Here is a 17,204-nt window from a genome sequence, read left to right as displayed (position 1 = left end):
TCAGCAGATCATGCAAGTTGAATGGGGCAACAGTGTCTCAGCATCATTTGGGGTTAGCAGTGGTGTCAGACAAGGGGGAATTTTGTCCCCACTTCTTTTTAATTTATATATTGATAATCTCTCCAAGCGATTGAAAGCCTGTAACGCTGGGTGCATGGTTGGGAATACTTTAGTGAACCATATCATGTATGCTGATGATCTTGTGGTCTTTAGTCCAAGTGGAGCTGGTCTTCAGCAGCTCCTCAATGTCTGCTCTGTGTATGGTGTGGAACATGATATATCCGATACAATGCCAGTAAGAGTGTATAGTCATGATCTGTCGAACGAAGGAGGACAAATGTCTAAAAATTTCCAGACTTCAAATTGTCTGATAACAATCTTTTCAAACATTTCATTACTGAAGACATGACAGATGATGATGATATTTATAGGCAATGCCGCAAGATGTACGCACAAGCAAACATTCTTGCTTGTGCTCCTTTGTCCCCCCTCCGTCTTATCAGTGAGCTGAAGAGATGAATTTATAACTTATCAGTTATGACCGTTTCAATGTGGCTGTGTAATATAACGAGGGCGTTGCATCAGGTCAGGAGATGATAGCGAAAGTAAAGGGCTCCATATGGAGAGAGACGTAGCACAAGACTACGTATCCCAGGATGCAGTTCGGTTGTGTGCCTCTGGTAGTTGTAGTCCTGGACGTGAGCTGAAGCCAATCAGGATAGTGACTTTTACGAATCAGTAAAACTACAAGATCCACAATACATTCAACAGAAATGCCCTCCACACATTGATGGTGAAATCGTGTGTGTTTGTTCTTCTTCTTGTGTTAGTTAGATATTAGTTATGTTATATTTAATTGTGGCATTTTACTCCAGCAGAGTGCTTTGCTATTATGTGTTTTAGGGATATAAAAGCATCTAAACAAGTCTTAAATCATGCTAACTGTGTTGTCCTTGTGACTTTCTTTATCTGCCTGCAGCAACGTTATGCTCTCTGACACACCCATGGCTAACAGAAAGTGAAAATAAACCTAATTTAATGTCAAATTCTCTACCAGTTTAGCTTTTTACCAAAGTGTTTGACCCTAATGACTGGATTAGTGCTCAGGAGAGGTGTCTTGGTGCAGACTAGTTGAGTTATTGAGTGTTTAAATGTGCCTGGTGGGCCAAAGACAGCCTCTGCTGTAGGCTATATAGATGATAGAGAGATAGATAGATAGTAACTTTATTGATCCTGAGGGAAATTCAAGTTTCCAGCATCACAGTTCAATAGTGCAAAACATGTTAGTAAAAAGGCAGTAAAAAAGTAAAACAAACAAAATATGCCAGATATAAAAATACAAGGCGATAAAGAAAACTGTTAAAACTGAATATAGTGCAGGGTAACAGCTGTGATACAGGACTATTAAAAAAGTGAATGAGTATAGTGCATTATTATCTGTTCTGCAGACCGTCCTCCTTTGTCCCCCCCCTGCCTCCCAGAGAGGCGTTGTACAGTTTGTTTCCTTGGTTGTCTTGACTTTCTTTATTAACATTATGCTCTCTGACACACCCATGGCTAACCAAAAGTGAAAATAAACCTAATTTAATGTAAAATTCTCTACTAGTTTAGCTTTTTATATAAGTGTTTTTACCCTAATGACTGGATTAGTTCTTCAAGTTTAGTATGTGTTCAGATAGAGTGAAGATGTCTCTGTTCAGAGCATATTGTACACCACTGTATATACAGCCCATTTGTGGTCAAACTATAAAAAAGCGAGCTTACAGAGACTTCAGGTTGCATATAATGATGCAATGAGAATATTATTAAAAAGACCAAGATGTTCCAGTGCAAGTGAAATGTTTGTGTCTTGTAATGGCAATTTTCATATCTGCAGTTTAACACTGTACCTTTAGATAATCTCAGGGCCTCACATGTTCAACTTTGTCACCATAGGACAGTGATCTGACATTTTAGATCTCTGTAACTGTAAACAACAGATTGCTGAAATACTTGTTATGTCTTGTGATGCTCTGTTGTCTGCTGTGTGCTGACGCATTGATACACTTTCTATCCTTCTCTTCCTTTCTTCTTTGCACTTATCTTCGTGTTATGCTTTAAATGTATAAATACTGACTACTCTTTGTATTCGGGGCTCACTTGCCACAGTCCACAACAGGTGGCTGTGCTCGTGAGTCCATCTGCAGATGCTTTAGTTGTTAATGTATGCCTTTTTATTAAATTCACTGAAAGACAAGTTGTTACGTTGGTTTGTGTCTTGTTTTAACAGAAACTGCCACCACAGTCTGCAGGCATAAATACTTTTCAAACTGTATTAAGAAATTTATATGTCCCAATTTTCTCCGTTGGGCGTAGCACAGCAAAGATGGTGAAATGTTAACCTGCACTTGACCCACGTGTGCGCAGTTTGACAGCAAACAGCCTCGTGATGACAGCCTTCCCTGCTTTCTTCACAGCCATTGGATAAAAGACAGATTTTAAAAAAGCGACTGTCCTGCAGTGGTTTGACTTTTGAAAACTTGAGCGAATGAAAATGTGGGACATCGTCTCGATATGTGGGACGTGAGACAAGGGATAAAAATGCTGTGCAATCCCCCGTAAAGTGGGACACGTGGTCACCCTACTTTACAATATAATGAACATGTCTACTGTTTTCTAAACTAGACAAGATCCTAAATACAATCTAATTACTTTAAGTTGATAACGTGCGTATGACAATAAAGTACAATAAATTAAATGTCTTTCTTAGTTTGAACAGTTTACGAGTTTGTACTTTAAGGGCAGCTGGTTAAGTCGGCATTGATGCAGACTTGCTGTTGGAGGGTTTTATAATCCACTTCCACTCCCTGCTAATTGGTTTGGGATGGCACTTAATATGGCAAACATTCTTGCTTGTGCTCCTTTTTATTTTTTGTATTTTGTACTTTGCACTACTTACTTTTTTACTGCCTTTTTACTAACATGTTTTTGCACTATGGAACTGTGATGCTGGAAACTTGAATTTCCCTCGGGATCAATATAGTTACTATCTATCTATCATCTATATACAGCAGAGGCTGTCTTTGGCCCACCAGGCACATTTAAACACTATATAACTCTATAACTCTACTAGTCTGCACCAAGACACCTCTCCTGAGCACTAATCCAGTCATTAGGGTAAAAACACATAGCCTATATAGAAGCTAAACTCGTAGAGAATTTGATTAAATGAGGTTTATTTTCAATTTTGGTTAGCCATGGGTATGTCAGAGAGCATAATGTTGTAAAGGAAGTCAAGATAAACCAAGGAAACAAACTGTACAACAACTCTCTGGGGGGGCAGGGGGGGACAAAGGAGGACGGTCTGCAGAACAGATAATAATGCACTATACTCATTCACTTTTTTAATAGTCCTGTATCACAGCTGTTACCCTGCACTATATTCAGTTTTAACAGTTTTCTTTATCTCCTTGTATTTTTATATCTGGCATATTTTGTTTGTTTTACTTTTTTACTGCCTTTTTACTAACATGTTTTGCACTATTGAACTGTGATGCTGGAAACTTGAATTTCCCTCTGGATCAATAAAGTTACTATCTATCTATCATCTATATAGTCTACAGCAGAGGCTGTCTTTGGCCCACCAGGCACATTTAAACACTATATAACTCTATAACTCTACTAGTCTGCACCAAGACACCTCTCCTGAGCACTAATCCAGTCATTAGGGTAAAAACACTTCTATATAGAAGCGAGAATTTGATTAAATGAGGTTTATTTTCAATTTCGGTTAGCCATGGGTATGTCAGAGAGCATAATGTTGTAAAGGAAGTCAAGGCAAACAAGGAAACAAACTGTATAACGCCTCTCTGGGGGGGGGGGGGGGGGGGGGGGGGGGTAGGGTTGGGGAAATGTTTAAAAAGATTGTTATCAGACAATTTGAAGTCTGGGGGGGGGGGGGGGGGGGGGGGGTATGCAGAACAGATAATAATGCACAATACTCATTCACTCATAGAAATCTGTTGAGGCCTTATTAACCACATGGATTGCCCACCTGATAAGTTATCGTATATAAGAGTGTCATTACAGTCTAAATATAGATCTTTACTAAAGTAAAAGTAAAAATCAAAGAACACCTGTCAGCTCAGTCTAACATTAAGCTACGGTTTATCAGCGTGGCTGTATGTAGAAGGGGCCCGGCTACAGTACCGACTGTTTTCTGTTTACAAAGGAGGACGGTCTGCAGAACAGATAATAATGCACTATACTCATTCACTTTTTTAATAGTCCTGTATCACAGCTGTTACCCTGCACTATATTCAGTTTTAACAGTTTTCTTTATCTCTTTGTATTTTTATATCTGGCATATTTTGTTTGCTTTTACTTTTTTACTGCCTTTTTACTAACATGTTTTGCACTATTGAACTGTAATGCTGGAAACTTGAATTTCCCTCAGGATCAATAAAGTCACTATCTATCTATCTATCTATATACAGCAGAGGCTGTCTTTGGCCCACCAGGCACATTTAAACACTCAATAACTCAACTAGTCTGCACCAAGACACCTCTCCTGAGCACTAATCCAGTCATTAGGGTCAAACACTTTGGTAAAAAGCTAAACTGGTAGAGAATTTGACATTAAATTAGGTTTATTTTCACTTTTGGTTGCCATGGGTGTGTCAGAGAGCATAACGTTGCTGCTAGCAGATAAAGAAAGTCACAAGGACAACACAGTTAGCATGATTTAAGACTTGTTTAGATGCTTTTATACTGTATCCCTAAAACACATAATAACAAAGCACTCTGCTGGAGTAAAATGCCACAATTAAATATAACATAACTAATATCTAACTAACACAAGAAGAAGAAGAAAACCACACGATTTCACCATCAATGTGTGGAGGGCATTTCTGTTGAATGTATTGTGGATCTTGTAGTTTTACTGATTCGTAGTCTTGTGGTACGTCTCTCTCCATATGGAGCCCTTTACTTTCGCTATCATCTTCTGACCTGATGCAACGCCCTCGTTATATTACACAGCCACATTGAAACGGTCATAACTGATAAGTTATAAATTCATCTCTTCAGCTCACTGATAAGACGGAATGAAAGGGAAATGAATCCCCTTATTACCTCAAAATGCAGGGATGACTTCTTTTAAAATGATTTTGTTAAATCTTCGCAGAAGCCTTTACAAAGGCAGATTTTGCAGGCCTAAAGCTTTTGGTGGCTCAAAAAGCAAGAAAAGCCAGAGGGATGACACTTGAACTGCCCTTCATGTGTTTATACAATGTTTAGGATTAAAAAATAAAGAGCTGTACACACAAGCTGTAAAGAAGTGGCTAAATGTCATCACATTGTCTGCCCCCGTGTGCACTTCTGTGGAAACTACATGAAAAAAAACACCAGTCATGCGCCAATATCTTCAGTTGTGTCAGCAGACAACTAAAACTGAAACCACATATTTCTGAATGAATGTGTCCTCATCCCACAGCCAAGCATTCTTCTGCAGTAGCTTACACCGACAAACATGAAATAAAAGCTCAAAGGCCGAACATTTAAAGTATATATGTTTAATATAGATAGCAGCAAGTTTACAGAGATTTAATTGCAAGAGAATAAAAACATCCCAACAAAAGCAAAAATATAAAGAAAGGGGTTTTTCTTTTCTTCCCAAGGGTGATTATTTATGACAGTTGTTCACATGGTTAGAAACAAAAAGGCAAAATCTCCCCCCTTGTTATTTCCAGGATCAACAATAGGCTGTTTACTAGAGGAGTGGTTCACTTGTGTTGGGAGTGAAGATAATAATACCAGACTGAAGACAAATTACATGAAAAATTGCAGAATATCTAATTCACATTGTTCCTAAATTACAGGACAAAACAATTCTAGTATGACTTTTACTGTGAGAACGACATGACATGCTGGTAGATTAGGAACCACTGCACCAGTAAACAGTAAGCCTGGATCCACATAAACCCTACAAGCAAGACGGCAGTAAAGAAGACGTCACCAAAAAAATTAATTCAAGACTGAGATGGTTGTTGAGAGGAGAAATTTGCATTTTAACTGACTAAAAGATTAAAAATCGGTTCCAGGCGGCACTCAAAGCGTCAGAAAACATTTCAACAAGCAACATAAATAATAGAAAGAACGTCTACTTTGGTTTCTCCTTTATGCTGAAAACGGGAGATGCTATTTAGAAAAATATATATTCAAAAACTAACAGATCTACATTTACAGTATATTAGCTGCATAGCAGTTTCAGGGAAAATTTGTCTGCATCTACGTCGTATAACATAAATGCAATGGATACTTCAGTACAAACAAGTTGAGAGGCATGACAGAAATTGCACAACACGGTTATCAACATTTATCTGGTCACTGTTGTCGAGCTTTTAAAGTACATTTATGGCTTCAAACATTCTAGTTAATGAGGACTAATCATCACTGGTCGAACCAGCAGGTGTTAAACAGGCAACAATGGTAAAACATCAATCAACTACAACATCTCCTCAAGGCACATGTACAATGTCTACTAGTGTCTAAAGTGACATTTTAGGAAAACAATAACAGTTTGAACACCTGTGATAGCAGATTAAATTTGTTGATATTAAATTAATGGGTAATGTTAAAAGTAAAACCAGTTGTTCTATTGCAAGAAACAGAGAAAGTTAGCCTGTAGCATCTTAAGGAAATAATATGAGAACTTTTATCGCCCTCTTTTCCATACAGTTTAGTAGTGACTATATAATGAGTCACGCTTTTATATACGTCTGATCTCCAGTTACATTGTAAGTACACAAATGGGGAAACTGTAATTTCAAAAAAGTAATTACCTCCCCAGTACGTGTACAAAAGAACATTCTGGATCTAAGTGAGACATTTACGCTGCATAATCACATTCAGTTCGATATTCATATGTTCATTGTAAAAATACTGAAATTTGTTGGTCCTGTTTTGAAGGATTTCTGATTTTGACAGTAAAAAACTGTTCAACCATTTGGTCAAAAAGGACTACAGGGCCAATTATAAGCCTTGAGCACACACATGATAGGTACATTTAGGTGTATATGATTAGAAAGTCACAGAAGAGTGACTGTGCACAGGAATGTACATGTTATTCATAGTGTACAATCTCATTAAAAGGCATCAAGGTGCCGGTTACAGTATCAGCAGGTGTGGGGGGCCAAATCACATTGCCGTCATCAGAAACTCATTAAGGGAAACAATTTAGATAATAAACAACACACAAATAAATTAGATATGCTTCTCCGAAGAGAGGCACAGGTACTACACAGATTAAAAAAAAAAGAAAAAAGATCTAAACTTTGTAAAACAAACAAAATCATAAATACTCAACATGGGAAAATCTTAGTTCTTCTATTTCACAAGTTGAAGAAAGCCGATCACAGATAGCTCTTTTCTCCAAAGTCAGGTTTCCTTCAGGAGTAGGGTCCCTTTAAAAACCACTCGCAACCGCTCAGACTGACGCGCCGTACGTAGCTCCTTAAATCACAGTCAAGTTTACATAATCTCCATCATAAAACAGCTGTTTCTGACTTTAAAGTGTACAAAATGTAACTGTGTTTCTGACAAACTGTACATAGAAAAAAACAAAAACGACCGAGGCATAAAACTGAGCTAATTCTGTCGTCATCGGAAACCAGCCCCTTGTTCACGCATGCACTTAAAGTCAAACTAAACAGAAAACACAACAAACAAACAGAAAGAAAAGTGTGGCAGCAGGACATCATGCCTAATAATGAAATCATCTATGTTTTTCTTAAGAAAAAAAAAAAGGAAATAAAAGCTCCGGAGCCATAAAACTGGCCTGTCATCAGGATTTATGCAAAGCAAGATTTGAGTCAAACTTTGGTCCTGAGGCCGCCAGCCAACTGCAGACGACTGCATTTACAAGAAAAACATGTAAAATGGGCTCTGTTCCTGCATGTTAACACCATAGACTGTATATAACGATGGACAACATACTCTCAAAAAGTTATTCCTAATTTACCCTCAGTACATTATACAGTCTTTTCAAAATAAACTTCCGTCTTCACAGGTAACTACTTGGTTAGGTTTAGGCAACAGAAGTACTTAGTTTGGTTCAGAAAAAGATCGTAGTTTGGCTTAAAATAACTCCAGAAGTGGCGTGACTTCAGTACGTCAGTGACGAGACAAAATAAATCAACGTTGACTTCTGGTTTCACACGGGACACGAACGCCGGTCTCCTGGGCGAAAGTTCGGTATTTCTTAGTTCAAGATTGTGTGGAATATACACAAATTGATTTAGTGGGATATACACGAATTATAGTGCATTCCTTTTCATAGGTATAGCTACGAACGGTGTATGAAACAGCCTGAGATGGACGACATGATAGCACCCCAAAAGTGAAGCCAAAACGTCTCAATCGCCCCCTGGTGGCTGGCTGCAGTATAGGTCATAAAGCCTGCCCCCTCCATGTTAGCAGATGGGCCAAACTAAAAAGTCAAAGTCAAATACATTTTTCCCAAAGATGGTTTCTGTCATTTTAGGTAGTTCTTATCACGCTGATGTATGTTCAAGTGTTAATTTTTTCTGATAAGTTTGGTTTTAAATCAGCTATTTTATGCTATAAAAAAAGGGGTGAGACGTCATGATTGGCAGCTGTGAGTCTCTCTCGCTATCAAGCTGCAACCATGCTCGGCTTGCGATTGGTTCGGGCGGGTAGCCTCGATACCGTGGCTACAGCCCGATCCCTACTGCGCAGACTCCGGCTCCAAATGACGTCCAAATCTAAAGATGACAGCTCACGTATCCGGGGTATATTTTTGTCTTAACTTCTGTACAGTGGGAGGAAGTGGAGACAGGTCGTCCATCTTTATATACAGTCTATGTTTAATACCTTAACCTGGATGAGATGTACAGCTGCTTCTCCTCAACATTCACTAAATCCATCACATTAATAAAACTGGTAAAAAAAGGCTCTGTTCTAGCTGGTTGAAGAATACTATTCCAGTTCATGCGTGCCTGACGCAGAATGATGCCATCAAAATGGCACTAAAATACATAATAATAATAATAATACACTATATTACATTCTACTCTCTCTACTGTAGATGTGTTTCAATAAGAGTTATATGTCCACTGAAATTAGATTATTTGAATGAAAATGTCTCGATCCACATTTTCCACTGTTTTTGAGGAATAAATAATGTATTATTAGGTTTTGGGAATGAATAGTAACAGCATGTTAGAAAAAATCTTCTTCACTGTAAACAATGAGGAAGAGGCGGCTGAAAAAGAACAAAACACGCCACCTCTTGTGGGACTGTACTGCACTCTAGATGTGTAAAGTGGTCACAAAGAACAGCATCGCAACATGCTGAATATATATATATAAAAAAAAGTCTCAGCCAATATTTGTTATATTTCTACCACCACACTTTCTTAAAAGATTCATCTCTTTATACTGAATCAAAAAGGAGAATCTGCTCCACAAAGTAGCAAACTGACACAGTTTGGTTTTGATGAATACAGACTAAATGTTAGCCTGAACATGTTTGCTTATCACAAAGTGCTATCTGTACACTGCGGTGGAGACGGTAAAGTATGTTTCACAGCTGCAGGTGACCGTCTTCACTGCACCGCCACACCGACAGCTGTTGGCTGAACTTCAAATATTCTTTTATAGGTATTACTGCAATAAAACAGGTCCAGACAAGACTAGATCCTATTTATCCAGGCCTCTTGTAGATAGCAACAAAATGCCATATTATTTTAGTTATCTGATTCTTTCTACGTCATATCATGAATGAAAGTCACTTTTGTCGGCTATCAGAGACAGCTAGAGTGAGTATATTTATACTATATCAAGTGCAAGCTGCTACAACATTGAAATAATCAGCACTCACATACTGCATAACGCGCTTGTTTGTGACTAAACATCAGATTAGCGTAGCACACCTTTCTACTTTCTTCTACCTCTCATTTCTCTGCCTCATCTCTTACCTTCTCTCAACACACTTTTCTACACTGTTGGGTGAAAATAATTTCAAATCAACAGGAGCTACCTTCCACATCTACTACCAACACGTTCTCATCCCAACTCGTCACATACCGCCGCTTTTTCACGCCCCTTGGCGTCACTTTAGGTTTAGGCAACAAAACCACTATAGTTAGGTTTAGGAAAGTACAACATGGTTGGGCTTAAAACTACTACGTTTGTACAGTGAAAATGACACTAAGCGTTGTGAACCCAGGACACTACGTCCCCACACTCGCGGCACACTTGGTGCCTTCAAATGGGGTCCTGTTTACCGTGTTCACGAGAAGAGTCCATATGAACACCCCCCTCTTGTGGTATTCACAACCTCGTAAGTGGAAATTTTCTGAAAGCTCAGAGTTCTCAAGTTGTGACGTGTTTGTTGATGTTGTCAGAAATGGCGGAGGCCTTGGAAGTAAATTTCTCGGTGCATAATAAGTTAACATATTGTCATTTTAGTCGTATATTGTTTTTCTTCATAATTTTATAATACGTCTGAGGAAAATGTTGATCCGTTGTGCGGCGGTATCGAACGTCAACGGCCGTGACAAAGCCTCTGCATTTGACACCCTGGGAATGAGAACGCGCTGCTTCGATGTACTCAACCATACATACCGCAGTCTGTCTAAACCTTCCTGCTACACAGCACATTCAACTTTCCATACAACAACAAAAATACAAAAGAAGTATTAAAGGGAACACTATTCATGGAAACCACTAAACACTTTGGAGAACACTTTAGAAATCACCACGAGAACCGAAAGACGCTGCAGATAACATCACTGACCATCTATCTACAGATGCACACAAAACTTCACAAGTTAAATGAACAACAAGACCACTGAGTTCCTGCACTTCCGGAGGAAAAGTTGAAGAAAAGTGCCTAATGCTGCTTTTCTCACAGAACAGTAAGGATAATTTGTCTCTTCTCGCCTGCACACGTTCGTTACACAACGCGGAGTCAGTCATTAAGTCAATAAGAGACATTCACTTTTCTCAGCCGGCCCTCTCAGCCAAGAAATTCCAGCCCAAATTCACAGTCTGGATATTAATTTGTCCTTAATAATGAGAGAACAGATCCAATTCATGCCACTCCGGAGAATAATCACAAGGACTTTTTAGGAGGAAGAGACTGGCTCAGCAAGGCCAGCGGCACCTTCACTGCTCTCTCCTGAGAAGTCCTGAAGTGAAACCAATAATGTGTTAGTAGGGCAGGAAAATATTTGGTGATCAGATATAAGAACTAAATGTTGTGTTTTGTATTAAACTTCATGATGCAGGGCTAATTCACAAATCTTCCACTGCATGTGCTAATCAACAACATTTTACAATCAGTCCACATATCAAAATAAAAGACGAATCCGTTAGTATGAACGCGTTAAGTTGCTGCCCGACTCCTGCAGGCTGACCAGCAGGTCATCAATCTTCTCCATGTTCTGAGAGCCCATGCTGTTCTGCACAGGCCCAGACTGAGACATGGACTGGCTGAGCAGAGACTGGATGTGTGCGTCACTCTCTCTTTGGTTCTGACCAGACTGGCTGATGGCTATAAGCTGATCCGACAGCGTGTTTCCAGGAGTGTTCATCAGCTGGCCACATTCTGCAAGGGGAGAACAGAAATAGTTTACAAACCTCACACTTAACAGTTTGTAATGCAAGTTTATTGTTCCACGTTTCTTTGTTCTTTTCATATGCACAGATAAGTTCATGTTCAACTGTAGTTCAGCTGGTAAAAATATGAGTTCATTTATTTCAAGTGTATTGAAATAAAATGGAAGGACATTTAAGACTACTGAAGGTGAACTAGACGACTAGGGCTGAACTTATCATCACAATAAGGAGTATTTTTTCATCAAACAGTATGTCTTATGTATGCAAAACAATAATTGTTTATACATTTAGTGTAATGTGAACTTTATATTTACTTTATATATATATATATATTTATATATATATATATTTATATATATATATATATATATATATATATATATATTTATATTTATATTTATATTTATATTTATATATATATATATTTATATATATAGTTATTTCCCCATTTACTTTCCCTTTTGACAACTCTACTATTCTTTGTGTGGTGTGAGGACCTTGTTATGGAAGGGAGTTAAACTAAAGCTTTTGTTTTGTAAATGGTTCATATAATATTTGCCATCTGCACTTGTTGGCAGTCATTAATACTACCCCAACCGGTTCAAGGGTGTGCACCTGTGTAATCATTTCCTCACCGTTCTGAATACCAAACAGGAAGAGGCCAGGTTGTTGAGGCTGGCTGGGCTGATTGATGCTCCCACTGACAGCGGTCTGAAACAGAGTCCCTGGCTGTTGAACAGGGGAGGAGGTGGTCGTCTGGAGGTTCGCCACGCCGTTCTGTGACGCAAACATGGCTGACTGTGCGAGCTCCTGAGCGGCCAGCCCCCCCTGCAGAGAGGCCATGTTAGACTGAGGCATAAAGAGGCCCACGGGCTGCTCCTGCCGGTTGTTTGAGCTGCCGCCCAGCTGCATCGGCTGTTGCTCCTGAAACATGACTTGCTGCCGTGGGTCGGCGGGGTTCCCTAAGGCCATGGGCTCAGAGCGATCCTGCTGGTTTACTGTCACCACGCTGGCTTGGGAAAAGAGCAGAGTGGGGTTTTGGGGCTCTTGGGAAACTAGACTGCTGCTGGTCAGCGGCGGCATCTGGCCCTGGCTGCTGAACAGGAGGCCGGAGGCCTGATCCGGACTGGACAGGGGGTTGTTGCAGAACAGTAGGCCAGCCTGCTGCTGCTGCTGGACCGGAGAGAGTGTGTTTGCAGATGAGTGTGGGGAGATGTTCTGAAACAAGGACGCCTGCTGGGCTGGCTGTGTGTGGGGCTGAGGCTGCGAGGGCTGCTGCTGCTCCATGGGGCTTCTCTGTTGGATGGGGGGGAGCTGGGTCTGAGCCTGAAATACTGATTGTGGTTCAGGGGCAGGCGTTTGTAGAGCATTGAGGAAGGCCAGCTGCTGCTGCTGTTGTTGTTGCTGCTGCTGCTGCTGCTGCTGTTGAGCACTGCTGGTTGTGAGCTGAGAGGGCAGGGATGTCTGAGGGAGGAAGAGTCCCGGGGCTGAGGGCTGTTGTTCTGAAGACTGTAGCACTGTCATGGTGTTTTGGAAGAGGACCTGCTCCTGAGAGGCTTTCTGAAACAATCCCCCCTGTGGATCTTGCGTTTCAGCCAAAGAACTGGGATTGTGAAACATGGGTGGTGAAGGGTGTGAGGGTGTCTGCTGGAGGAAGTTGGTCTGAATAGAGAGCAGGTCACTCGCCTGTTGAAACATAACTGCTTGTTGCTGCTGCTGCTGTTGCTGCTGTTGGGCCTGTTGGAAAAGAGTCCCCTGGTTTGACACCACTCCTTGTGATGAGCCCTGCTGCTCCGCGCTCTTGGCCTGGGCGGCATCCTGAAACATGCCACACTGCATCTGAATCTGTGACTGCTGAAACAGCTGCTGCTGTAAATTCTCTAAAGCCTGCTGCTGTTGAAGCTGTTGCTGCTGGATTTGTTGCTGCTGTTGCTGCTGTTGCTGCTGCTGAATTTGCTGTTTTTGGATCTGTTGCTGGTGCTGGATGTGTTGCTGCTGCTGTTTGGTCATCGAGTTTTCAGGCTGAAGCGGTAAGTTACAGAACCCTTTGGCTTTAAGTTGCCTCACAGCCTCCTCCAGCTGGGCTACTTCGTCTGGGGGGAACAGTGGAAGTTGCTGCTGTTGAGGCGCTGGTTCTCCACAAAGCCTCCCCACAGCTCCAGAGCCGCTGCCGGGCCTCTCTTGTCCGAGGCCCTCTCTGGAATCCAGGAGGAACTGCTGTGATCCCTGCTGGAGCAGAGAGTCGGTGGGTACAGAGAAGGAGCTGGTGGCCACTATGTCCTGCTTCTGGATAGTGCTTAAGGGCTCTGCTTTGGGAAAAACAGGAGCCTGGCCTTTGTCAGGGTCACCTGCAGGCTGAGACAGGTTGTTGGAGAATGGTCTGTTTTTATTTAGATGGCATGTAGTCATGTCTGGGCTCTGCTGGGCTGGACACAGGTCACCACTCTGCAAACACAAGATGAAAGATGTGCTTTATTTTGCTTTTTTGTCAGTTTTATTGCGTTATCTTTATTGTAGGGTTGTCAAAGTTAATGCGATAATAACACATTAACGCAAATTCGTTTTTAATGAGGCCTTTAATTAGGTTACAGATCAATATATCACCTTAAATACACCAGAAGATTGGAGGTTGCTGGTGACTTCCATCGGAGTGACATCTTCTCTCTTCACTAAAGGCAACAACGAAGGCAACAAGGCACCGTCTAGAACTGTAGGGGCAAGACCAACAAATACATCTTATTCTTCAGCTATTCAGAGAAGTGGCAGTCCACTGTGAGCTCACAAGTACAGTATATTAGAAAATGAACAGCTTTCAAATGGGAGGCTACAATCATGGTTATGTAGAATAGTTAAAAAGGGAAAATAACCTTTAATTTGTTCATCAAATGAACAAGTCTTCACTGGAGAGGGTGCCTCTTTCTTCACAGGGACATCATTTTTTGCTACAAGGACAAACATCAACAGATTTTTATCTCTATGAGCTCACAAAATTAGAAAAATCTATGTAAACACACAGCACAATAAGTAAGGGATAATGTACAGCGAGCACTAATGCTGCGTTCCAGACAATCGGAGGTCCGCATTTTCCCAGTAGAAATTTCCAAGTTCTGACCTCAAAGCTTTTCAGTTGCACAATGCCAAACGTAAAAAAAAACCCATGGCTGACCATGACAAACTAATGTTTTATGCAGAGAAGAGACAACTGCTACTTTGTGAAGTCAGGGTATATGGATTTGCCCCGAGTTCGCAAGGAGGAACTCTGACTTTGAGTGGTGTTCCAGTGTATTTTTAGAAATGTATCTTAGAAATGTTCAACTTCCAAGTTGTCTGGAACGCAGCATAAGCACCTCACAATTACAAAAAGTCCAGATGAAAGAGAGTCCTGAATGTGTTTAGAAATGGGCTGTGTATTGTCCTCTTGAAAGATATCTTGCTAATGATTGCTAATACTTGCTCTGATCCTACTAAACTGTAGGTGGTGTTCTCAAGTTGCTAAACTGAGTGAACCAGCTGTGTGACGGCCTCCTCTTCCACCTCGCCTGCAGCCTCTCTCTCTCTCGTGTCTGTGTAAGGGTGTGTCTAATTGCAGGAGTGGAGACAGCTGCCACTCATTATAATTAGCCCTGCCATAGGGCTGCGGTCGAAAAGTCAAAAAATGACATCCTAATGTCTTTTCCTAACCACTTGTCCTTGACCTCGATGGAAAGCGTCATAAGGTCAAGGAAAGATGTGAAGGGGAATTCATAAGGAATTAGGAAAAGACAACTGCGGTGTTAAGAGAATCTGATTGCACTTACACTAGGCTCCCTAGTTATGATGCAACGGCGGCGGATGTTATGGTGCCTTCAAATTAAATTCGAAAACTCGTGTTTACAACATGGGAAGTCGTGTACACAATATGCTTAGTGGTGTGTGAAAGAGAGTTACTGCAAGTCCTTCTGCTGCTGGAACACTTTACATTGTTTTCATGCTTTCTAACAAGCTGCTCTCCTCATCAGTTGATTGTAAAAAGAGACAGATGAAGAAGATAAACTTTGTGTGATTTAGTCAAATAAACTGAAATTGACTGGAACAAACCTGAATCTGGAGTGTAGGTAAAAGGCTGAACGTCATGGGATCTCCCAGCATTCGTCACCACATAGATTCCCACAGATACTGAAGAGGTGATGGCTTGGTTCTGGTACGGCGGAACCTTCACTATCACGTGATTCTAGGGGGGAGATCATTAAAAAAAAGTCAGCAAAAAAGAATGTAAACTACAGTAGGTCTAACTACATTTATCTAATCTGAGTTGAGTTGTTCAGACGATAGTGAATATCTGGATGAGCAGGTCATCACTTTGTATCTTGTACCCTCCAACACATCATGAGCATGGGGGTGACGTGATAAACACTTCTGTGACTGCTGGAGGTTGTATTGTAAATGTTTATACTAGATTGGATTTACACAGTGATGACTGCTTTCAGTCATGAAGATTTGTCTTATTAATATAAAGGGAAATAGCTAAGGTTTGAGCATGAAACATTCTCACCTTTTTTATACATTTGGATCGTAAAATATTCATCAGTTATGCTCATAATATAGTTCATATCTCTTGGACATTCTTGCTCAGCGATTGGGCCAACCAAGTGAGGCCATATCTACCAAATGACAGGGGCAATAGCTGCATCTCTCAGTTTAATCAAGTTTTAATTCCACTTATCAACAGCTGGTGGCAGTAAAGATTTGAAAATGTAGCGTTGCCCCATAAAAGGGCAGGAAAGAAGACCACTAGCCAACTTAAACAGTGCTGGTTTCAAAAAACACTCTGAAACTGTAATGTTTTTTTAGTTAGGAAACACATTCAACATGTTTGTTAGTCCTTGCAGAGACACAACAGAAGTTTCAGTCACAATCAATGACAGTAAACAAAACTGTGCTTGTTTACAAGAAAACTCCAAAAACCCAAATGACATCCAACAGAAGGACCTTTTCTATTAGCTGCAGATCCATCAACTCATCTACTTCTGAGTGTTTTGTTTACAAGAGCAAAGGTTTAAACTGGACTGTTGAGACACACTCAGTATAGCCGCTGAGACTGAGTGTAATTAGGTCAGACCACAATGAGTCTACTCAAACATTGGAACCAGCAGCCATTTAAGATGATTACATCTAAAGCCCCACACAAATCTGAAAAGGCTGCTTCTATCTACTCAGCTGATTAGTAATTGGCATTAAAAGGATAACTCAGATTTTTGAAGTGGGGTTGTATGAGGTACTTATGCATAGTTAGTGAGACGGGGCCGACAGCAAAACGTATTCTAACCATTAAAAAATTAATTCAGTTTAAGTGTACACTATATTTAGAATATTTGTACTGCTTTACCTTGCCGTCAGACAGCCCTTTCCAACGGGGAACTGAAGTCGTTATTTATGCTCCCTTCAGACTAGACTCATTTAACAAAAACAGTAATTTTACCTCGCAGAACACGGGAGTTGCTGGTCTACCGCTGCCTTGATCGGTTAGTTTGTGTTTTTGTGTGACTTTGCTGAATCCAAACTCTTTAAAACACAAAAGTCACACAATAACACAAACTAACTAA

General features: G+C 40.6%; 1 protein-coding gene across 4 annotated transcripts in view; it reads right to left on the bottom strand.

Annotated features, from left to right (window-relative positions):
- Positions 1–10,488: 10,488 nt before the first annotated feature.
- Positions 10,489–17,204, bottom strand: part of nfat5b (nuclear factor of activated T cells 5b) — a 39,723-nt gene continuing 33,007 nt past the window's right edge. For all 4 annotated transcript variants that reach the window (XM_037750813.1, XM_037750831.1, XM_037750822.1 and 1 more), the window contains 5 exons: positions 15,700–15,832; positions 14,490–14,564; positions 14,227–14,330; positions 12,258–14,067; positions 10,489–11,611 (listed from right to left, as the gene is read on the bottom strand). In XM_037750813.1, the coding sequence (XP_037606741.1) occupies positions 11,376–11,611; positions 12,258–14,067; positions 14,227–14,330; positions 14,490–14,564; positions 15,700–15,832 (2,358 nt within the window). In that variant the 3' untranslated portion in view covers positions 10,489–11,375. The remainder of the gene's footprint in view (positions 11,612–12,257; positions 14,068–14,226; positions 14,331–14,489; positions 14,565–15,699; positions 15,833–17,204) is intronic.

This window comes from Sebastes umbrosus, chromosome 2 (assembly GCF_015220745.1).
Source record: "Sebastes umbrosus isolate fSebUmb1 chromosome 2, fSebUmb1.pri, whole genome shotgun sequence".
Taxonomy (NCBI): Eukaryota; Metazoa; Chordata; class Actinopteri; order Perciformes; family Sebastidae; genus Sebastes; species Sebastes umbrosus.
Note: the sequence above shows the minus strand (reverse complement) of the source record. Positions and strands in the feature narration are given on the sequence as shown.